This window comes from Calidris pugnax, unplaced genomic scaffold (genome assembly GCF_001431845.1).
Source record: "Calidris pugnax isolate Ruff unplaced genomic scaffold, ASM143184v1 scaffold37, whole genome shotgun sequence".
In the NCBI taxonomy this organism is placed as follows: domain Eukaryota; kingdom Metazoa; phylum Chordata; class Aves; order Charadriiformes; family Scolopacidae; genus Calidris; species Calidris pugnax.
The window spans coordinates 1,540,754-1,564,772 of record NW_015090816.1 but is presented as its reverse complement, the minus strand read 5'-3'; the positions used below and the strand labels follow the sequence as shown (position 1 = coordinate 1,564,772).

Here is a 24,019-nt window from a genome sequence, read left to right as displayed (position 1 = left end):
CTCTGGGTGGTCCTGCTGCAGCAGGGGAGTTGGACTAGATGAACTCTATGGTCCCTTCCAACTCTCAAAATTCAGTGAAATTCAGTGAAATTCCGTGACTTGCCATCTGAATTCCCGAGCTTACCATTTCAGTAGTTGCCAGTGAGAGGACGAGGGGCAACGGGCACAAGTTGGAACATAAAGGGGTCCACTTGAATATGAGGAAGAACTTTTTCACGGTGAGGGTGCCAGAGCCCTGGAAGAGGCTGCCCAGGGAGGGTGTGGAGTCCCCTTCTCTGGAGATCTTCAAGACCCGTCTGGATGCTCCTGAGTAACATGCTCTGACAAGCTCTGGGTGGCCCTGCTTTAGCAAGGGAGTTGGACTAGATGATCTCTGTGGTCCCTTCCAACTCTAAAAATTCAGTGACTTGCCATCTGAATTTCTGAGCTTACCGATGCACTCACAACTCCTGTCCTTGCATGTCCCCTATGAGCACGGAGCATCTTTGCCCTGTGATGGGTGTGAGTGACTGCCAGGAAATCCCACTTCAGCCCTCTGCCATGAATAAAGCCTGACTATACTCATCCCTCTCCCCTTCAGCCCTGCTGGGTTAGCTGTGCAGTCAGCAACCACAAGGGCTCTTTCTTTCATCCCCTTACCTATCACAGCTGCTTTGTGGACGGGCTGAGGGGAAGCACTTTTCCAGGAAGCTCCACTGGGTGTTGCCCACTTCTGCACGGCTCTCTCCGCGAAGAAAGCGTACTGCAGTGCTTGGGCCTGGCCTGAAGTCAGCAGGACATTAAACAGCTCTCGTTCCTTCTTGACTCCCTCTGCGAAGGAAAGCTCCGTGGCAGCTTTGACAGCCTGGAAGCACAGCTCTGGAGCCAGGCACCCACGGGCTTGTTTCTTCACCTTCACGAGGGCCTCGCGGAGAAACGCTTCCATGTTGGGCAATTTTGGAAGTGGCTTCAGGCTGAGCCTGCGGGGTCCCAACGGCTGCCCTGGGGGGTAGAAAAATGGAGTTAGAGAACAAAGCGTTTACACCTGGAAGGCTACAGATTTTCACCCCTTTCTACGTAGACTGGGAACACAGTCTAACTCTCTGCCTCCTCAGCTCACTGCATCAGGGCTGGAATGGCACAGGGATCTGGGTCTAGGACTAAAGTGTCTGACATTTCTCTTTACCTTGCTGTTTGCTCACAGCTCTCGTTCCTTCTTGACTCCCTCTGCGAAGGAAAGCTCCGTGGCAGCTTTGACAGCCTGGAAGCACAGCTCTGGAGCCAGGCACCCACGGGCTTGTTTCTTCACCTTCACGAGGGCCTCGCGGAGAAACGCTTCCATGTTGGGCAATTTTGGAAGTGGCTTCAGGCTGAGCCTGCGGGGTCCCAACGGCTGCCCTGGGGGGTAGAAAAATGGAGTTAGAGAACAAAGCGTTTACACCTGGAAGGCTACAGATTTTCACCCCTTTCTACGTAGACTGGGAACACAGTCTAACTCTCTGCCTCCTCAGCTCACTGCATCAGGGCTGGAATGGCACAGGGATCTGGGTCTAGGACTAAAGTGTCTGACATTTCTCTTTACCTTGCTGTTTGCTCTGACAATTACAATTTTTCAAGTCCCTTCTCAGACTTCAAAAAAAAAAAAAGGGCAAGATTTCAATTTCAAAGAAGTAATTCTTTCCTTCCTTTTCTCATCTACACAGAGTGCCTTGACTTCTCCAGTTCTCTTACTCCACGATCCCAGCTGCCACATTTGCATAGCTCTTTCTATAAGCTTCAGTACCAGTTTTCCTCCAGTGCTGTTTAGTGCTTGGTGCCCAGTTGACTTTGTGAGCCAGATGCATTCCAGCTGGCGTCCTGATCCAGGCATTTATAAGACAGGCTGGGAAATAGACCCTGACTTCAATTCTTCTCTGACAGCAGGAGTCCCTCTGTTCATGTTGGGACTAACCAAGAGGACAGCTCACCCAGCATGAGCTGGGGAGCAAAGGAATAACAAGGGAGAGTTCATGCTTCTGTGTCAGCAAGGGGTGAACCGAGCAGCCATACAAATACATGAGGCTCATTACAGACAGAGGTTGCTATGGTGATACCAAGCAAGGATTTTAATTGAGAGAAGTTAGTTACATTTCAGACGCCAAAATCCTCTCCAACCTTTTCAGAAATACAAGCCTTGGTGCCCACTAGGAGATCTCTGATCTGTCCATGCTCAGGCTGTTCCTATGCTCTTAATGGCAGCTTGCCTCAGTAAAGGCCGTGGAGTAACAAGATCAGAAATTCAGGCTGTAGGCCCTTAATATTTCAACATTTTTGTGAAGACCAGATCATTAACTAACTGTGTAGTGATGTTACTGCACTGATTGCTGCAGTGCTGTTCCCAGAAGCACCCAGGGCTGCCACCAAAGCAGGATGGTGGGTGGGCACCCTCTCCTGAGAGCCTTATGCTGAGCAGCTCTCTGATTGCAGACTGATTGCTCTGGCTTCCTTCCCTCTGTCGCAGGAGCACAATGCCTTCAGAGGTGGCATATTGCATCCAGCTCCCCTTTTTCTTCCTGTTGTTTGAGTTAGGAAAGCGCCAGTGCATCAGCAGAAGACTCAGGAGCAGGAAATCATACCCAGGATGCTGAAGAGCAGGAATAAGGGCAGCAGCACTGCAGTCGTGGTTGGCCAGAGAACAAGTCCTGACTCTAGCTCTTCCTCCAAGTCCAAGCAATGTTTAAGAGAAACAGAATTATGAGTTTCCAGGATGACTTAAGATACCAATTCCCTGAAGTAATGGTCTCCAGAGCTCAGGCTTTTTAATTAAGCTTTTTGGAGAACACAAAAAGATGAATACTGACTGTGTAAGTAGCTTCCTTTGTAATCAGAGTTCATAAAAATAATTTTTTCACATTTATAGTGAATATCATTTATATCTGCCAGTTTTTCAGGATTTAGACAGGATAATGTTCCTTGATTTTTGGAATCCTGTGTTTCTCCCCTTTAATGTATATGTGTTTAACCCAGAAATGCTCTTTATCCACAGTCCTTTATTTAGGATTTAAATAGCAGGTTTCATTTTGACACAAGAGCTCAGGTTTGTCCCAGAAAGCAGATCTGATGGCTGGAAGGCTGCTTAAGATGGGGCAGAATGAGGGACTTCATATGACATCTCTGATGTGGAAGGGACTGGTAAAAAAGGAATACTACTGGGAGCCTTTAAGATTGGTCTTCAGATAGCAAATAGTACTTGTAAGCACAAATACTGATGGGGGACACGAGACAGTTCCTCAGAAGGAAAAAGAAAAGTAACTCTCCTCAGCGTCCTCCTGTAGTAAAGCTCTTATTTAGCTGTAAGCTAAATAGGTTTTGCTAAGTATTTCTACAGCATCTCCACGCAGTGCCTTTGCTTCTGCAATGCTAATAAGAATCAAGGGCATATTTATGAACAGGAAAAAAATGATCTGAATCCAAACCTGGGAAGAAGAGATCAGTGTGGGACACCCACAGCTTGATTTCTGAAATCAAAGCAGCAGGAACATGATGAACAGTATCAGATAACGGTGCTGAAGGGAAAAGCATCCCCCATGCACAGGAGCTAGCAGATTCCTGCTTTGGTTTGTAATCCAGGTGGCACAAAGGACAGATCAAGTCTATAAAACTTCTATCAGCAAAAGCAACATGTAAGCGTGCAGCACCAGATTTTGCACTTATTAAAGCAAAAAAAAATATCATCCCAGAGTTGTAAACCCTCAGGACATTACAGGATTCCACATGCAAGAGGCAGAGCAAGTCTAACAGTCTTCCCGGTGCAGCAAACTGCCTGTGAATTCCTGAGAACCCAAGCTGCAACCAGACCCCTGCTCCTCAGGCTTGCAGTGGTCTCAGGCTGCCGGAGACAAGTCACAGTTTATGTCAGACCTCTCACAAACTCTGGTTGTGTCAAAGGGCACTTTGCTAGACCTTCTGCCCAAAGAAGGTGGCAGCCAGAATCATGAGCCCTGGGAGAGAGGTTAAAAGGTCTTTATTGTACATTTTCCCAGAGATGATGGGCTAAAGGCCATTGCAACAGTAGCTGAAAGCCTTTCTCCAGCAGTCTCCATTTAAAGCATGCAATTACCTAACAGCACTATCTGTTTCTCCTTTGGGTTTTATGAGACTCAGAAGAAACACATGCTTTCTCCACTCTTATTCCTAGTGGCTTAGAGTCAGAAACTCATAATCATCTTTCCACGCAGCATTTAATACCTGTGGGACCCGAGCTAAACTAAATTGAACTGATTTTCCTTGGCTCTCTGGTGCAAGCCACTGGCACTTTTGTGATTGGAGAAGATGACAAAGAGTCAAGCAGCAGATGTGGAGAGAAAGTAAGGATTGATTATATACAGAGAGTGCCTCTGCAGAGGATCAGAAGCCTATTTTTCCTCCAGCCTAGGAAGCCTACAGCAGGGGAGCAAGAGGTGGGGCAGTATGAATTTCCAGCTGCTGCCTGCCACAAGTAATTACAGCAATTTTCCAATTTTGTGGTGCCATCAGGTGGAGAAATGATGTAAGGCAGCTTTGAATTAGCGCAGTGATTAGCAAGCACATTTAATGAAAGAACATGCTCATTGTCTCCTGAGGATCTAGCTCCTGTCTGTTCCTTCAAAAAATGCCTTCAAAAGTGAAGATATTTTCTTGTGCCTGAAGAAGGCCAGGAGCACATGCTCCCTTCCTATCTGCAACATGTAATTTCTATTTTCATTTAAAATTTCAACTTAGGAATACATAGTGACAATTATTGATTCTACATGCACTTATTCAGGACTGTTCCAGAACTCCTTTTGAAGGTGTTCTTTTCTAGGAATAATCCATAAAAAATGTATATATGAAGATGCTTTCCCAACATACCTACCATAAAGGTAGCTCCGTCAACTGCGTATCGAAGCAATAATCAGAGACCCTGGCTTCCCTAAGGCCAGGCATTTGAGGCTGATCTCTTGCCACGAGATAGTGCTGAGAAAGCTTTAGAAGAAAATAATTTCTCAGTTGATTCTTTGAGACTTATCTTGCCGTACAGCCTTCCCAGGAATAAAAATTCCACCAGTGACAAAACTAGTTATTTAGCCAAACTGCTCTGGAAGGGCAGCAGTTGCTAGCCTCATGTTTAAAAAGAAAATAAATTAAAATCTCATTAGAAAGAAAAGGCTGCATGCCATCATGCCATACAAAGACAGTGGAATTCTGTGATGGTATTATTTTGTGCATCTCTGTCTCTGGTTTTATTAAGATTATCTGAAAAATGTTCACTGAAAACAGAACTCAATGTGAACAAAAACCAGACCAGCACTGCAAGACTCTCATCCCTTCTGCAGCCCTGAGTTAGTGCTTGATGTAGGGAATTAAAAGGGCTGGTTTGCCTTTGTATGGCAGAAGAATTATATTAACTTTAGGCAAAGGCCAAAGCCAGGAATATCTCAAAAGGAACATATGGACTCTGGGCACGCTATTCTTTCAAATTATCAGGTAACCTGAGGCTAAACAGGGCATCAAAACTTTTCATGCTCTTCTGCAAGGTCTAATAAGAAATTTTCCAGGCAGGGAAGAAATAAAGATTAGCTGACTTTCCAGTATTTTTACTGTTAAAGCACATACTGTAAATGGCAGTAAAGCTGTTGGAAAGAGTCTGAAAGCATTTTGAAACTCCTGTTGGAATTGGTATATAGTGTGATGTGAAATACCTTCCATGCCATTACTCACTTTTACTGGGGTAAAAACCAGCAATAAACAGATAGATAGAAAATCTACCACTAATAATGAGTATGACTGGGATAGATTACCTGCTGAACACCCAGCTAGGATCTTTGTATGCTTATACGAGTCTCAAAAACCCCCAAACATTCTTGGTGGGACAATTTCCAATAAAGATGTTGGTTAATTTGCCTGGAAGAGTAGTAATAGTTCACTGCTCTACCAACAGATGGAGAAACAGAGTTCTCATCCAAAACAGACAAAATCAGTGAAACGAAGTATCTTTGTTTTTCTTAGAAGCAATACTGAAGTATATCACTCATCTCTTTCTAAAGAATGATATTTAAACAGTCCATATTTATGCACAGGGAAAGAGAAAAGGGGACTGCTTATGTCATCAATTCTGCACTAAAAATGAAGCCTAAAAATACTGTATGAAGAATACAGTGAGAAGGAGGGCACCTCTTACAGAAAACCTAGCCAAAGAATACCCTTTTTCACTCATCTGGTAAATCCCAAGTTGTAGGGAAGTATACAAGACACTGATCTTTAAGAATAGCCCATTCATTGAACTGTCTTAAAAATGTCCTGTCACCTAGGACAAAGCTTAGGCTGCTTCAACTTCTAGCACAGGAGAAGTGCTCCTACAGAGAAGAAAAGAGCCTAGTTTGTAGTGGAGAGAACTGCAGGAGCAAAAGCAGCACCCCAGCTTGGAAAAGCACTGCCTATAAAGGCATCAAAGCAGAAAGGGTTTTTTTGCTTCCTTGCAGGCATCAAATTGTGACAGAGCTCCACGTGAAATCCTGGTGGAAGTCAGCAGTCTGTTTCCAAAGGTACAAGGAGGTTAGCAGTGGAAAAAAGTCCTGTTTTCTCTCAAGGCGATGCTCCCCATGCTACACAAGGAACGTACCTCTTCTTGTGTTATAGCCAGTGAATCTGATTTTGTCATTTCTCTTCACATCCCTCCCATCTCTACAGGCCATTTTCTTACATAGGATTAGGGACAGAGTCACTTAGAGACTCATGGATCATTAAGTTAGGCTGAGGATGTGCCAGCCCCTCCACTAAAGGGAGAAAGTTATTTTTGATTAGCCATTATTGATGGTGCAACTAGAACACACGCAATACCAGCTGTGATCCAAAACTATATATGGAAAGAGCACATGCTCCCCAAAATCAGTGGAGTGCAGCAGCCCAGAGGAGCGTGTGAGTTTGGATACATAATTAAGAAGCAGGAGGACTTGATATGTATCTGTTCCCCGAATCCACACTTGAATTTCTGCAGTGCTCCAGCATCTGCATTTTTCATTCAGACAACAGAAAACAGATTCTGCAATTAATTCTATCTTACGTGGATGCCAAAACTCAACGAATGGAGCATACAAATTGGAATAAACCAGTGGGCTTTGTTCAGCCCTGAAACATCACCAATTATTTCTTGGCATTGCTACAGTTCTTTCCTCACCAATCACTTTGTTTGCCAAGCGAATTGCTGCCTCAACTGTGTTTTCTTCCACAACTTCATCAACCAAGCCCAGCTTCAGCGCTTCGGTTGCTGGAATGTGTTTTCCTGTGATAAAAAGAGAAATAAGGTGACCGTGGTGGGGCATGATGGGCAATCTCATTCTTTTCCATCTGATCAAATGACCTGCGCGTAGCTGGCTTCAAATATGAGACACGCTCGCCATCAAATACATAAAATACATTCCTAACTACATGCCTCAAAAGCACATAGGTCCCTTTCTTAGCCCATCATTAATGGAAACAAGCTGAATTTCAACCCAAGAAGCTACGTATGTAGAAGAAATTTATGTTTCTTAGACCAAGCTGGTGGTACAACTCAATGCCATATTCTCATATACAGAGCAAGGCCAAGGTGCTTCACCTGTAGTGATTATATCCAGAGCAGCTGGTACCCCAATCAGCCTGGGCAGTCGTTGAGTGCCTTCAGCACCTGGAAGTAACCCAAGGGTGACCTCTGGTAAACCCATCCGTGCCTAAAACAAAGCCAAATTCAACAAGTCAAATCTGATTAGAAAGAGCAGTAGCTACAAACTGAACAGCACAGAGGAAAGACAAGCAGACCCGATTCACGCAGTTCTCCTCTAGAAACTCTCCAAACTTCCACATAGAAGCTCCATCCTTGCTTTTTGCCACGTAAAACATTTAAGACAAAAGCCCACTCAGCCATTTCAAGAATTTGTGAACAAATGCAGAGGAAGAGCATCCCCTTTCAGTGGATGTCTGTGTGCTAACACAGTGCTGAAGGAGAGCTGTGGGTCCAACAGCACCCCCAGACTGACAGGTGTAAACTAATGCTTTCAAGCAGTTGTTACCAAATGCTGGAGGGCCCTCTGTGACTTAACTGTTACCTCCCTACTCTAATTCCTGGAAGGTTAGTAAACGAAAATTGGGACTGAACCCTTCCCTAATCTTCCTTCAAATGGCTCTTGGTGCACTTGAGGTAGTTCAGCATTCCTGAACCTTGAAGGAAGGGATTCAAGAAAACAAATGGATCATTCCTTAAAGGACTCTTAAATCTGTCTTTTGGTCAGAGTGTTCCTTGAGGACGCAGAGCTCATGGGGAATCAAACCATAAATGCTCCATGCTAGCTGAGTTTCAACTACCTATTGAAATTAGGCTGCTAGCACAAAGAAATGCAAAACTCATACGGCTGGGAAGGAAAAAAAGAAAAAAGTAGAGTGTGCCATGCTGCATGAGCCAGTAAGGTACAGCCATCTCCATCAGAATATAGATAAGGAGTACTGAGACCTAAGGCAAATTAACACTTGGTTACTGAAGCTTCTACATGGACATTACACAGGTAATTAGTGACAGAACGAGAGGGAATGGCTTCAAGCTCCAACAGGGGAGGTTTAGATTGAACATTAGGAAGGAATTTTTCACAGAGAGAGTGGTGGGGCATTGGAACAGGCTGCCCAGGGAGGGGGTGGAGTCACCATCCCTGGCTGTGTTTAAGGGACGTTTAGATGCAGTGCTGAGGGACATGGTGTAGGGGAGGACTTTGTAGAGTAGGGGAGATGGTTGGACTCGATGATCCCAAGGGTCTCTTCCAACCTAGATGATTCTATGATCTAATTCTACAAGTTACAACTCAATTTTATATTTAGAAATTAGTTACTTAGTAAGACTTAAGAAAGTGAGTCAAGGGTGGTGTTTTAGGTGAAGAATGCCTGAGCTCTCAGACTTGTATCGTGCAGCTTTAAAGCCCCCCTCCTCTGGGTAGATGATCCCAGGAAAGGCATGTGCTGTCCCACTGCTCTTCGGGAGGGAGCAGTCTCCCACCCCGTCCATGGCCATATGTAGGTCACTCCTGTTGCCCTCACCAGCCTCTCTAGTTGGCAGCACGTGTTACCTTCACATGTGCAATCCGATAGTGACAGCCAAGTGCCACCTCCAGGCCTCCTCCCAAGGCAACACCTTCAATGGCAGCCACCACAGGCTTCTCGCTCCTTTCTATGAGAGAGATGATGGGGCCCAAGACAGAACCACCTCTCCTTGGGGAAGAAAATCCCCGAATGTCAGCTCCTGAGTTAGCACAAAGAGATTAAGAGGAATTAGTGGGCAAAGCAGTGACTGGAAGGATCCTTCCCTTCTGTGCCATTAAACATAGCTGCTCACACATGACCAAGTCCTTGCAGAGCGTGCTGCTGGCAGGAGAGTGGTTAACAGCAATCAACCACTTTTGGGACCACCTTCAAAAAACCCTGGCTCCTTGAGCCTGTTCAGAGAGATCAAGGGAAGGCTAAGCACAAAAAATACATAGTAACTGTAATGATCATGTAGTTACTACAGAAATTTCCAGACATCTTTGATGTACTAAGAAAAAAAAGTGGAGTTTGGAATAGTTAAGTGCTACTAACAAGCAATGTAGAGCTCCACAGAAATTCCCTGGCTTCCCAGGTTTCTCCAGCTGGGAAGATCTGTTATTCATCAGTGCCCCACCCCAGGCACGTTCCACACACTGGACCAGTTGTTGGTCCAGAAATTTTATACAAACAAAGCTCTGGAGAGTAACAAAAAATACATAGTAACTGTAATGATCATGCAGTTACTACAGAAATTTGCAGACAAATTTGGTGTACTAAAAAAAAAAAGTAGAGTTTGGAATAGTTAAGTGCTACTAACAAGCAATGTAGAGCTCCACAGAAATTCCCTGGCTTCCCAGGTTTCTCCAGCTGGGAAGATCTGTTATTCATCAGTGCCCCACCCCAGGCACGTTCCACACACTGGACCAGTTGTTGGTCCAGAAATTTTATACAAACAAAGCTCTGGAGAGTAAGGAGGCACCAGCACATCAGGGAGATGAGCAGCTGTCCCTCATTTCGACATGAACACACCAGCTCATTTCTGATCTGACACCAGCTTGTCAAGTACCCCATGTCAACTGTGCCAGAGCAGAACAGAAAAAGCCCACTGGTGGCCATTTCCAGGAAAATCAGGACTTTTATCAGCAGTGTTATGAGGCAGAGAACCTTCAGATGTGGTAGGTGGAAAGTGTTTCCTCTTTTTCTCGGGCCGTTTGATGCAAAATGTCTTACCTGCACTGAATTTCCCATTTTCGCCACAAATCATAACAGCTTTGACTGAAGGATCGGCTTCTGCTCTCTTCAGTCCATCCTCTAATGCCTGGAGAACTGTCAAACTGGAAGAAATCAGAGATTCGGTGAGTAACAATCAACTACATTATGCTTCTAATAGTCTGTGTTATAAACACCAAGAGTCCCAGTGAAAACGAGCAGGATGTCCCAGCAGGTCTCTCCCCTGGCCTCCCTTCTGCCAGAGCCTCTCCGGGTGAATCCTTCCATTAATCTCCCTTTTACTTTAAAGGGCAAATGCCAAAATCCACCAAACTTATGATTGCTGACCTCTGGTTCTCTCCCTGGCGAGTGGTTTTCTGCCTATGACATTGCTGTTTCCAAAGCAAGCAGCATGGGGAAATGTTCTTTTGAAAATGTCTTTGTGAATTAAACATCCAGATTTTGAGGAAAACAGTTTAGCATAATTTAAAACTAATTAATGCTAAACCACTGACGATCTAAGAACTTTTTAAAAGGGAAAGGAGCTCCAGGGATAAAAAGCTATCTTTCAAACACCTGACGTGGAGTTGGTGCTGTGCTGATGATTATAATGCTCTCACCTTGCAAAGATCTGAACGTAAGTCCAGAATTAAACTTGTGTGGGACCCTGTCAAAGTGAATTTGGCCTAAAACACTACACAGAATGTCTTCTTTTGTGTCAGCTGAACATATTTCCATGGACGCAAGCGGTAAAAGTGGCCAGCAAAGAATTAACAAAGAACTTCAGAATTGAACAGTAGAAGTAGAAATAGTAATTTTAAAAATCAGATATTTAAAAAACCTGATCTGACTATATAGTCACTTCACATTGGAAGCTTTCAGAAGCTAATTTATATATACATGTGTGTGTACGGATGGACATGAAGAGTAGCTTTATGTCTTAGAAAACAGTGACAACAGAAGATGGTAAGAATAGAAGCTTTAACATGTAACACTTTATTAATAGAAATATTAACACAAATTGTGTGTATATATAATCTGGATACTAAAATATACTCATATACACACACTTGTAAGTATATAAGTGTATATATAGTTTGTGAGAGAGACTTTTCTGAGTGCATATACTTCATAGAAATATTAACACAAATTGTGTGTATATGTAATCTGGATACTAAAATATACTCATACACACATTTGTAAGTATATAAGTGTATATAGAGTTTGTGAGAGAGACTTTTCTGAGTGCATACACACTTTATATGCAGATATGCCTCTCATTCATAAAATCTGAGCCACGAGTGGTTGGAGGCTGGAGGAATACTCAAAGAAGTATCATCCGTGTCACCTCGTGCTTTATAAACACAGCTTCTATCCCTAGACCTTCTCCAAACCATGAGCCCATCTTCACGTGCAAGCTTGGTGGCTGATCAAAAGGGAGCAGAACTCTTGGTGATGCCCAGTGGGGAAGGCAGGAGTGTGAATTAAACTGATAGAATGGCCTGACACGCACTCAGTTTGTGCATGTTTGTCAATATATTTGAGGGTGTTTCATCTAAAAAGGAAGCTTGTCATAAAGGAGATGAAAAATATATCCCTGTACTCGTGTGTGACACTTCTAGGTGTGTCCAGGGTGGGTGATGGTGTGTTTATATAAGGCAACAGCTTACAGCGTTGAAGTGGAAATTCCATAGACTGAAAAGGAATCCAAAATTAAGGGAAGCTATTAGCAAAGTCTGTTAATCAGGGCTGTTGGCTGAGGGGGGGTGTCTACGGGGTTCTCCAGGATCAGCCACTGCCTGGGTAAGGCCACACCATGCAGAGGGATCAGTGGGAGCCCTGAGACCTGGCAACCAGAGCCTGAGAGAAGTGTTATTTTTGGAGAGAGAACAGCCGGTTATGTACCAATTGCCTCATCCAGACATCAAAGACAGCTCTGAAGTCTGACATTAGTAATGGTTCTGAAAGCTAAAACTTAAAATGAGAATAATTTGGCTGTGAGAAAGGAAAAACTATCAGGTGACTCCATAAAGGTCCTTCCAGTGTATATAGTTCCATGTAGCAGAATATGAAAGCCTTTCCAATTTTAATAAATGGCTTCATATTTTGGGGAAAAAAATGCATATTACAGTTTTGTTTTTTATCTTGCTCCCTTTGGAACATGAAATGCTGTGGCTGCTGCTATTTGAGGAGGACCCACAGGCTGCACCCAATGCTCGCAGCAATTTGAGGTCTCTTTTTGCATCAGCAGAGAGCCAGGCCGTAGAAATACCAAATCCACCTCGCGGCTGGAAGATGAAAGGGAAAACCACGATGAAATGTCATTACACTTTACAAGCCATGGTGCAAGGACGGGGGAAAAATAGGCACCAGGATTCTGAACAAATGTTAAACTGCTGATTTTAAAATATTGTATGGAAAAATGGCACAATTGTGTCAGGAAGGGACAGGAAGCAATCAAAGTATTTCTGTGCCTGTTGCAGGCACGTGATCAGCAAATGCAAAATGCCCACATAAAAGGTTTGTCTGCATTAAATGGAAAGGTTCAGGATTTTATGTAGGAAATTAGTTACAAGCCCTTAGCACTTACAACAACATACTCCTACCAGAAGAAAAATTAGTCATCCAGGCTGCCAGAAAAATCAGTCGATACCTACATGTCCTGTATTAAGCCAATACAACTAATTGTGCCAGAGAATAGCTTGACCCTGTACTTACATAAATAAGAAAAATTAGTCATCCAGGCTGCCAGAAAAATCAGTCGATACCTACATGTCCTGTATTAAGCCAATACAACTAATTGTGCCAGAGAATAGCTTGACCCTGCACTTACATAAATATTTCTTCTCCCTCCATACATTTATTTCCCACTGGGATTTATTTTTTTTGTGGGACAAAAAAGGAAGAAACATCAGATCCCATGGGATTTTTTTTTTTTTTTCTGGGACAAAAAAGGAAGAAACATCAGCCTTTTTGCAGTTTCTTGTTCCCCTAAGATGGAGCAGTATGTTTGCCTCAGGTTACAGTCCAACACACGGGCTGCATTGCTTTGTAACTCCCGGATTATAACTGGTACTAAAAGATGTAATTTTAGATGAAAGCATTGTAGTAAAGTGTATGACAGTAAAACTATCAAAATACTCAAGAGTATCACAACTTCAAACAGCTAGAGCATTAAAGAAACAAAAAGTCATCATAATTTGCATGAGTATTTCATTACTGTGGCAATCAAGGCTTAATCCCATGCCACGTAGTCAGCTCCACCCTGTGTAATGTTTTGACCACAAGAAAAGTGATTCTGCCACGATGCTTCAACGCGAGGTGGTTCAGAGACCACCTCTGCTCAGGTGCTGCTAAAGAATCCACAATCATTGGGGATGTTGCCATGTTGGTCTATGCACGTTCTTTTTAGCATCCCTTATACACCTCCTGCCTCTCAATTCACCTAATCCCCCTCTGATTCTGCTGATCCCATCTGCCTCCACAGGCTCCTGGGGCAGCAAGCTCTGCATTATCTGTTTTAAAGCGATCTCCTACTAGTTTAATAAAATGCCCCTAGTTCAACTCCTGTAGGATCTGCTGGAGGGTTATGCCTTCAGTTTATTTACTTTATGATTTTGTAATCCTTGACTGTATTCTCCCATGGCCTTTTCCTCCACAAAGTGGTGAGTTCCAGCATTTCCAGTCCACTTTCTTAACACACTGTGCTGCCCCTTGGATTATTTTGGTTGTCCCCTTCTGGATAGTCCCTATGTCCTTCTGCAAATGCACAGTCCAGAACTACATGCAACAATTAAGATGTTTTCTATTGCAGAAAAGGGATGCCCTCTGCTCTCTTCTCAACATACATCCTGATGGTACCCCAGCACATCCAGCTGATGGTTTTTCGGAGCTATCAAAGGTAAGGATCTGAGCTCTAACTTCCAATTTTAAGCTTGGCATCTGGTAACCTTGTCCTGAGTTATATTTTTTTATTTAAAGAAATTATAGCTATTGTTTTTTAGCATGCATTGATCCACTCCTTATATTTTTTTAGTCTTAATTTCCTGTTTACACCTCTCCTGTCATGTTTTATGGGCTTTCTTGTTCTCCTCATTTGAGTAAACTTTCCACTTCTTAAAAAAAAAAAATCAAACTTTTCCCTTAGTCTTCTTAGCTTTCTCCTCAAGCTGTGTAGGGCTTTTACAGGATCACTTGCTGGCTGAACAGTTTACCTGGGCTTCTAATAAACTTAAAAAAAAACAAACACCAAAATCCCAAACCCAAACAACAGCAATCCAGCCTCCACCCTCGTTGCAGGCTTCTTGCCTTTTGGACAGCTTCTTGCAGTGTTTTTGTTTGAACTAACTGCTGGGTATTTACACAATTCCCTTCTTGAAATGGAGTACTCGTGTGCTGGATTTCCCTGGTCTGCTCTCTCCCCTCAGTGGCAGATCCAGCTGTGTAGCAGTTGCTGTCACACAGCAGTTAATACAGCAAGAATGGAGTCATGCACCTAAATTAAGCCCAAATCCAGAATGGCATCCTTTCGGTGGGGCTTTAGAATACTTGTTTTAGGAAGCAGACACTTACTGCATCCCAGAATTTCCTCTTTGCGTCTCATCCTGACGAGGCGGCTGATCCAGCCCAGCACAGGTAATCCCACTCTCCCATCACTGCTACCTATCTGAAGTTGCAGCTCCTCTAATCTCCTTTCATGTTTTCTGATCATTATGCTGATCAGGGTCAGAAGGACAATCCCAGCAGCCAGAAAGCCTTTTCCAATCACGACTGTTCTGCTGTTATACTTTATATAATCCCACACGCACACTCCCCTGCCCCATGTCCTACCCTATCATCCCTGGAGCTTTTCTGCACTTGTCAGCTCAAATGTTGAAATCCTTTTCCACATCCTTTTTAATTTTCAGCCTGCCTCTCCTCATGAGGTGTGCCTGGGCCTTTCTCTTGGAGGTCTTGTCTGTCTGTTCCCCAAAACATCCCAGTTCTTTGCATATCTAAATCCCTTCTCTCTTTGTCATGGTCTCATAAACTCAGATCTCTGAATACTAAACTTCTTGCAAAAAAAAACCCCTCAAACAAATCAAATTTGGCACATGCCACCTCTGCTGGCAGAGAGGAAGATTAGCTTGAAGGGGAGTGAGTGTACAGGAGCCAAATTTGCCGCCAGACTCACAAATCAATGTATATTCCTCAGGAAAGTGCTGCCCAGGAAGGTACGTGCACAGCAGCGGATGGTGTCAGGCAGGAGAAAGCAAATTCCTCCCCACCAGTGGCTTCTGAAGTGCTAATGGCCAGGGCAATGGCCTGGGAGCTGGGAACACGGCACCGAGTGACACATCTAATGGGGGCAGAGAGGTGAGGCTGGAGCAGAGCAGCAAAAACTCACCAGGCTTTTAAAAAGCATCTGTGCCTGCTGTGAAATTAAATTTTCAGGATGGCAGGAGATGGCTCCTGTCTGTAACTTTTAACACTGCCTACTATCACCTGCGCGGTCAAACACTTCCAACAGCAATCCCAAACCTGCTCCCCTACGGCCCTGTACATCCAGGGTGCAGAAGGAACGCATGAGGATCAGAGAGTGCTCTGCCTTTCCCAGCCATAGCCAGGTCTCAGCTAAAAACTACCCGATGGCAAATATCAGATAATTATCACAGAATCACAGAATGACATGGGGTTGGAAGGGACCTCTGGAGATCATCTAGTCCAACCCCCTGCCAGAGCAGGGCCACCCAGAGCAGGTCCCACAGGAACGGGTCCAGGCAGGGTTTGAATGTCTCCAGAGAAGGAGACTCCACCACCTCCCTGGGCAGCCTCTGCCAGGGCTCTGCCACCCTCACAGGAAAGAAGGTCCTCCTCATGTTTAGGTGGAACTTCTTATGTTCAAGCTTGTGCCCATTTCCTCTTGTCCTGTCCCTGGGCACCACTGAAAAAAGACTGGCCCCATCCTCCTGACACCCACCCTTTCAGTATTTATAGGTGGTGATCAGATCCCCCCCTCAGCCTTCTCTTCTCCAGACTGAAAAGACCCAAGTCCCTCAGCCTTTCGTCATCAGAGAGATGCTCCAGGCCCCTCATCATCTCTGTAGCCCTCTGCTGTCCCCTCTCCAGCAGTTCCCTGTCCTTCTGGAACTGGGGAGCCCAGAACTGGACCCAGTGCTCCAGGTGAGGCCTCCCCAGGGCAGAGCAGAGGGGGAGGATGACCTCCCTCCACCTGCTGCTCACACTCTTCCTGATGCACCTTTCTTGATGCCATTGGCCTTCTTGACCACAAGAAGGACAACTGATTGATCCCTGCTAAAACAGGTATTACCCTGACATGCGATCAAAGACCACAGGCAGGTCTCAAGGTGAAATTTCACGGCAGCTTAACCAATTTAAATCCATGGCTTCCATCCTTCCCCCACGTACTCCCACTCTGTCCCTGGTGCCAGCACTGCTCCTCGTGAAACACCAACCCCAACCAACCGGCTGGTGCTCAGTCACGTTTGCACCCTGAGATGGCTGGCTGCCAGTCACTTCTCAAAAGAGGCAGGGTTAGGGTTCCTTAAGCACTATCTTTAGCTCTGGACTTTTTGGGATAAGGCTGAAAAGCTGTCAGTGGGCACAGCCTGGAAGTTTTCTTAAGCTTGTCTTGGGCGCAGGAGGTCCGAGGAATGTCCTGCACCCTGCAGTTCTGGGCGTCCTACATTAGTTCATCTAATCTCACCAAGTCACTCCGTTTATTTTCACAGTAATTATCTGGGCATGTGAAAATGATCTTACTCTACTTTTTAACATGTTGCAACAGAAGAGGGAGTGTTGCCAGTGACTGCAGAAGGGCAGCCGGTTGTATTTCCTATTCATGCTCTCACTTGTCTCTTTCAGCTTCTTTTTAATGAACTTTTGGGTTTAGGAGTCGAGCATAACTGCAGTGGATTTTTTTTTTTGGCTTGTGAATATACACTGAATAGACACTATGGTCGCTGTTACAGAATAGCTCTTCAACTACAGCTGCTTAAAAAGAGCCTAGAGAGTACTCAGAACGAAATGAACTAAAATACACACCTTATAACTAATTATGTAAAGCCAAAAAGCACCTACACCCTTTTCAAAACGCACAAAACCCAAAATTTCAAGGGCTCCTGCAGATTGGTGTTTGATTGCTTTTCACTGGCTCACGTTTGGGATCGCCTGGGGCCTTTCTTGACCAAGATCAGTATTTACCAGGTCAATTCCTTACTCATTTTTAAAAGGCGAAACGAACTGCCTTCACTTCAGACAGCCCCAGCTGTGGATTAACCCTGGTGCCAGCTCCTCTTTGTTTGATCCACCTCTGCTCTCCACAGAGCCCTTTGCCCTCACCCCTGTGCTCCCTTGGGGAGAGCAGGGCCTGGCCACTGGCAACTAAACCGCAGCAAATCTGAGGGGAAAAGCTGGGGTTTTCTTCCACCTACAAGCTCTGCAGGAGCGGTGGGGTGAAAGGGCTGAATTGCTGAGGCTGCTGGAAGCATCATCTCCATGCTTAAAGGCTGTAGAAAGTGACAAGAAATCAGTTTCCAGGGGAAGGTGACAGCAGGTACAGACTGAGGGGGAAAAAAAAAAAAAAAGAAAAAAAATGGCAGCAAATCTGAGGGGAAAAGCTGGGGTTTTCTTCCACCTACAAGCTCTGCAGGAGCGGTGGGGTGAAAGGGCTGAATTGCTGAGGCTGCTGGAAGCATCATTTCCATGCTTAAAGGCTGTAGAAAGTGACAAGAAATCAGTTTCCAGGGGAAGGTGACAGCAGGTACAGACTGAGGGGGAAAAAAAAAAAAAAAAGAAAAAAAAGAAATCCCACCCTAAACTGTAATAAAGAGGAGAAGTCACGGGAAAAAAATCAGGATGTTTTTTGCAAAGACTGGTGCAGGTGTCAGGTGAGGTCCCTGGGCAGGAGAGGCCTGTCCTAGGACCTGGAGCGGCCTCACACGGCCCAGGGGGATAAAATGAGGCGAAAAGGCAGGAAATGGGAGACCCCCACCCCACCCCGCTCGCCCCCGGAGGCCGAGCGCCTCGGCCCGACCCGCCGCCGTCCCCCAAGCCCCGGCTCGGCGCTGCCCTGAGGGGCGGCCGCCTCAGGAAATGGCGGGCGGCGGGTGTTGGGATGGGGGGAGCGGGCCGCGGGCGGCGTTACCTCAGCGCGTTGACCGGCGGGTTGCGGAGCCGGATAACGGCCACGGCGGCGGCGCCCCTCGCGTACTGCGCCATTGCCGAGCCCCCGCCGCTCTTCCCCGGGCACACGGGGTGAGGGGCAGGACCCCGCCGTTGTCCCGCCCGGAGCCCGGCCCTCCCCGCCGGAGCGGGCCGCCCACACCCCGCCGGGTGCCGTCCCCGGCCCTGCCGGGGGATTTTCCACCCGAGTTCTGCAGCCTCCATCGCCTCGGGGATGCCCCTCAGGCCGGTGCGGGGACCCCGAGCCCTCTTCGGGGAGGATGGCGGGGGCTCGGGGGTCCGCGACCTGCTCTCGGACGAATTAACACACCCCAAAGGGCCACGGCCCCGGGGATTTGTTTAAATGAATTCAGGGAAGCTAAATGAAGTGAGGGTGCAGGAAGCTTTGCCACAATATATAATTCCTATTAGAAAAATACCGGTTGCAGGAAAAAAAGACAAAAAGCAGTTTCTAATATTACAATATGCACTAAAATGCAATTGAATGGAGAGGAAAGGTTCTCTGGAGGGAAAATTCGCCGATGTTGAGGAACTGGTGAGTTTTTAGGTGGATCAGCTGGTGTCTGGCTGCCCTGCACTGCAACCCCAGCCATTTATCCTAATTAGCTCGTTGTGGAAAGTTACCTTTGCTTGAGATGTTTTATTGTAACACTATGATCTCTCTTTTATATCTCTCGGCCTTTAAAAGCCAGATGCTGGGCTGCGGCTCCTTCCCCTGGCCCCAAAGAGGTATAGATAATTTTAGAACTTGGTTTCTGTGTACAGAAAGGTTTGCAGGAATATATTGTCTTCTCTCATTGCAGCTGCTGCCGTCACTGGTGGGTCACTAATGCTCGTCTCTCATTTGTTAAGTGCTGTAATTGCAGCTGCTGCCGTCACTGGTGGGTCACTACAGCTCATCTCTCATTTGTTAATGCTGTAAAAAAACCCAAACCAAACCCAGGGATAACGCTTTGCTTGCAAAACTGTGTGTTTGGGGAGTTTAAAAGAACGCTGTGAACTGTGCCTTGGAGAGCTGACTGATCTGTTGTGTTTTTATTAACCAGCACGAAACCAAAGATCACTCCAGGTTTGTGATCTGTTTATACCTTCTGTTTATCATTTACAGGTCTATTTCACTTGTCCTGTAATAGCACAACTGCTATAGTTGTGACAAAACGGGACCCTTCTGAGCAAGAATAAACCAGTTGTCAGGAAAAGAGAGCTCAGCGACTCTACAGAGTCGCGGAAAGGCTCTGGTAAATGTTTAAGGTTTATTGTTGGAAGCTTTATGTTTGTCTTTTTTCTCCTTAAAGATAAATAGAGTTTGGTAGTGAGACCAGGGGATGCATTTCAGTGTATCCAGCAGAGGAAATTAAAGTCTTCAGTCTTTGTTCTGCGCCGAGTTGTACAAGGAAGAAGCACAAGAGCCCAAGCTTAAATGACCAGATTTAAGCTCGGGCTCTTGTGCTTCATCCTTCCTCCCAGACCGATGGAGGAAGATGAGGGCAGGGGTGCCAGATGAGGCTTCTGGCTGGTTTCTCCTCTCCCAGCAGCCTGGCCCGAGGACACGTGGCTCTGCTCTGCCAGGGCTGGTCTGGAGCACAGGCAGCTGAGGGGGGCCGGGTCATGGAGCCTCTTGGCGCACTTCACCTTGACAAAACATCTTCAGGGTAGTCAAGGTTCTCTCTGCAAGCTTTTGAGAAATTCCCCAAAAGCTTGTACAGGTGTCTGGCACTTCTCTTTCTGAGGCTCTTCCCTGTGATGAAAAATGGCTATTGACTGTGAAACCACAAGACATGGTGACAGCTTTCTCTAGCCCTAGGCCTGCCAAAAGAAAAGATAATCTTGCTGTACAAAGAGCAATACAGCTAAAATTGCCTGTCTAAAATTGCTCATGTCTCCATCCTCTGCTGGGGGACAGCTCTGCTCTTACTTGTCTGCGGCAGTTGGTGCTATTTTGGAAGTAAATGATGATTATGGTAGAGGCTTAACTTTGGGTAAGAAAGTTTGAGTAGTAATGAAAGGCTTTCCTTCAACAGGATGAGGTGGGGCATGGATGTTCCTCTGGGTGTTGTTAAGTTTTATTACTGGTCTTTTAACTGCAGAGTAGAGGATAATACTCAGAAAATATGCCTGGTGCCCATTCCAGACAGAAGACTTCTCAAAATGGGAATATCAAATCCTTAGAGACTCTACTACTAGACATGGGAAGGAGGGATATTCACCAAAGGACAGATTTCAGTCAACGTGAATGTTGTGCTTTGCCTTCCGCAGCCCCCAGCATGTGCTGTGGTAAAAGAAGAACTTGGCTTCTTCCCAAGCTGGAGCAAGAAGGGTCTGTCAAGTCTCCTGCGGCCTCTTGGGATCTTCAGCCTTGTTCAGGAAGCGCTGAACGATACAAAATACTTTTTTTTTTTTAGGAGGCTCGGGTTAATTTTTATTCCGGTATAAGATTGATGCACGAGGTACTTCAGAAGATGCCGCTCGATTTGCTATAAAGTTATGCACACAGGGCAAAATCCCCTAGAAAATGATTATTTGACTAGTTGCACAAACCATGTCTGTTTCCGACCCCAGAGGCACTGGAAAAGGAGGGTCTGCGGCGATGTTCCAGCTGTAGGAGTAGAGGATTTCCGCTGAAGCTACCTCTGAGGAACAGGGAAGGTCTAACTGGCTGTGTTGTACAATCTGAGCTGAGGTTTTGTGGTAAAACCTGTGGTCACAGCACTGAGAGGGGTAGGAACTCTGAAAACTGACTTGGTTTTGACAGCATCTGGTCTACACATCAGGCTTGAATTACACCCCGCTGTTGAAATGCCAGTGAAATTCACCAACAACTGTTTTCTACTTTCCCTTTTACAGCTACGACTTTTTGAAAATATTTTGGCTTAAAAAAAAAAAAAAAGTATTTGTTGTAAAAAGAGCTGTTGATCTCCTCACCTTTATAACCTTTTGTCTGGTGTTCTCTCTTCTCTGATGCTGGCTCGTACCTTCACCTCTGGTAAAAAAAATAAATAAAATTGGTAAACATCTGATGATAAAATCATTTTCAAAGGCTCCTTTGGTTATACACAGCCTTAGGTGACCTCTTCTGCTAACAGGGTGGTCCTTTTCTAAACTCCCTCCAAAACCAGCCTTCCAGAGCCTCAGCAAGCTGCAGTTCATCCCCTCAGGGCTGGTACCTACAGCTCTTTGAAAGGCACCTCCACAACAATGGAGGTTGTTTCTTGCTTGATGTGATAAAGACACATTTAAAAACTTTTTCCTCCTTGCTGGGTATCCTTTGAGGTGGTTTTTTGTTTTTTTTTTTTCCTTTAGCAAACAAGGTTATAAATGTCTTGGAAACTTCGCCTCCCCTTCCATCTTCTAGACCACGGCTGGGCATAATTAAGTGCACAATTAAATTTGTCACTGTTAATATGTACTTAAATCAGGGCTGTAGGCGGAGAATAGGTGTATATCCAACACTGAGCTCCCCCTTAGAAAGAACCAGCCCATTTTCTTTTAAAATGTGTATGTGCAGGTGGGGAGAGCGCGGTGACGCAGCTCTTGGAGCACAACCAACTATTTGTCTTACTGAGGCTTTACTCTGCTCCTTGGCTTCTTGAAACCAAGAGTTTACCCCTCTAAAACTCCCCACTGCATCAGGTCTGTTATGTATATATATATATATTTTAACATCCAGACCTGCAAAGACAAAGCTTTTCACACATAAAGTTACTATAACGTATTTGTTAGCAATGTATAAACCCACAGCAATCCCCATCAAGTGGGTCCCCTGTTCAGCATTTCTTTCCCTCCGTCCTACTCTGCGCATTTCAGATTTAAATGGTCTTAAGCAAATATTACCATTTCAAATGGAGGGGCATCTTGAGTTCTCCCTGCCAGAACAAAGTATATTCCAGTTGTTTTTAACAGTCCAAGCCTATTCCATGATTTTTAAGCTCTGATATTTGCGTGGTTCCAAAGCAACACCTCCTGGCAAGCCGCGGTATTGCTTGTGTGAGCAGAGAGACTTTTCTTCTTGGATTGATACCCGAGAGAACAGCGAGACAGCGGAGTGACAAGCAGTGACATGCAGTGACAGTTCCTCAGCGTGTCAATTGCGATGTGAGCGACGTGGCTTACGACTTCCACTGGAGGAGGGAAAAAAAGTGGGGAGCATCTTTTAGAATTGCTTAAAATGAGAGGAAGCGTAACTGCTTAGTGCTGTCATACAGGTATTGCTGTTTGTTTTTTATTTTATTTTATTATTTATTTATACTACACCTGCTGGTGTGCAATAGCAACAATTCCAATGCAGGACTTTACCCAAAAAACCTGTGAAGACTGAGAACAAACAACGCTCACTATCATCCTCATAAACGGTAACAAGGACTTTAGTGTTCATCTTTGCCCTCTTAATTTACTCCCTTCTCTATCCCAGGGTTAAACTGACTGGCAGAAAATAGAAGTGTGAATGGAAATTCAGAACAGCTTCAAAAAGCTTCAGTAACATTCCCGAAGTACCCCATTCCCTAAGCACTAAAGCAATGCAGCTGTCCTTAGGAGCAAACAAAAATCCTGCGAAAGATGTGGAAGCATCACAGAAAACCACTAAAGAACAAGATTACAGTCCCCTTATTCACAGCATCTGCGTGTGGTTTAAGGTAATATTGAGCTGTATTAGCATCACCATGAAACAATCCAACGCACTGGGATGACTTGAGGAATCAGACATAAGGAACGTCAGGCAATTTGTACAGAAGACGGAGATACGGTGTCAATATCTAAGAGATACTTATTATGAATAGAATCATGGAATCGTTTTGTTTGGAAGGGACCTTTCAGATCATCAAGTCCAACTGTTAACCTTACACTGCCCAAACCACCACTAACCCATGTCTCAGAACAACGTCTGCCCGGCTGTTAAATACCTCCAGGAATAGCGATTCACCGCTTCCCTGGGCAGCCTGTTCCAACGCTTAATAACCCTTTTGGTGAAGAAATTCTTCCTAATATCCAATCTGAACCTCCCCTGGCACAACTTGAGGCAATTTCCTCGTCCCATCGCCTGTGACTTGGGAGAAGAGACCGATCCCCCTGGCTACACCCTCCTTTCAGGGAGTTGGAGAGAGTGAGAAGGTCTCCCCTCAGCCTCCTTTTCTCCAGGCTGAACACCCCCAGCTCCCTCAGCGTCTCCTCACAAGACTTGTTCTCCAGAGCCTTCACCATTTTTGTTGCCCTTCTCTGGATCCACTCCAGCCCCTCAATGTCTTTTTTTGTGGTGAGGGGCCCAAAACTGGACACAGCATTCGATGTGGGGCCTCACCAGTGCCGAGTACAGGGGGACGGATGATCACTGCCCCAGTCCTGCTGGCCACACTGACACAGGCCAGGATGCTGTTGGCTTTCTTGGCCACCTGGGCACACTGCTGGCTCATTTTCAGCCGGTTGTCGATCAACACCCCCAGGTCCTTTTCTGCCAGGCAGCTCCAGCCGCTCTTCCCCAACCCTGCAGCGCTGCAGGGGGTTGGCGTGACCCCAGCGCACTTCCCCTTGTCCCAAAATTCCCTCACAGAGCCCTCTTGGCCGGCGGGGAAAGACCTCAGGTGCTTCATAAAGCGGGGGGGGGGGGGGGGGC

The 24,019-nt window shown here is 45.5% G+C and overlaps 1 protein-coding gene across 1 annotated transcript in view; it reads right to left on the bottom strand.

The window, feature by feature from the left end:
- EHHADH (enoyl-CoA, hydratase/3-hydroxyacyl CoA dehydrogenase) overlaps positions 1–18,506 on the bottom strand; it is a 30,673-nt gene extending 12,167 nt beyond the window's left edge. The window contains exons 1-6 of the mRNA XM_014939730.1: positions 18,377–18,506; positions 10,252–10,355; positions 9,066–9,238; positions 7,574–7,685; positions 7,154–7,258; positions 640–981 (exon numbers count right to left, since the gene is read on the bottom strand). Coding sequence (XP_014795216.1) covers positions 640–981; positions 7,154–7,258; positions 7,574–7,685; positions 9,066–9,238; positions 10,252–10,355; positions 18,377–18,450 — 910 coding nt within the window. The 5' untranslated portion in view covers positions 18,451–18,506. The remainder of the gene's footprint in view (positions 1–639; positions 982–7,153; positions 7,259–7,573; positions 7,686–9,065; positions 9,239–10,251; positions 10,356–18,376) is intronic.
- Positions 18,507–24,019: the final 5,513 nt, after the last annotated feature.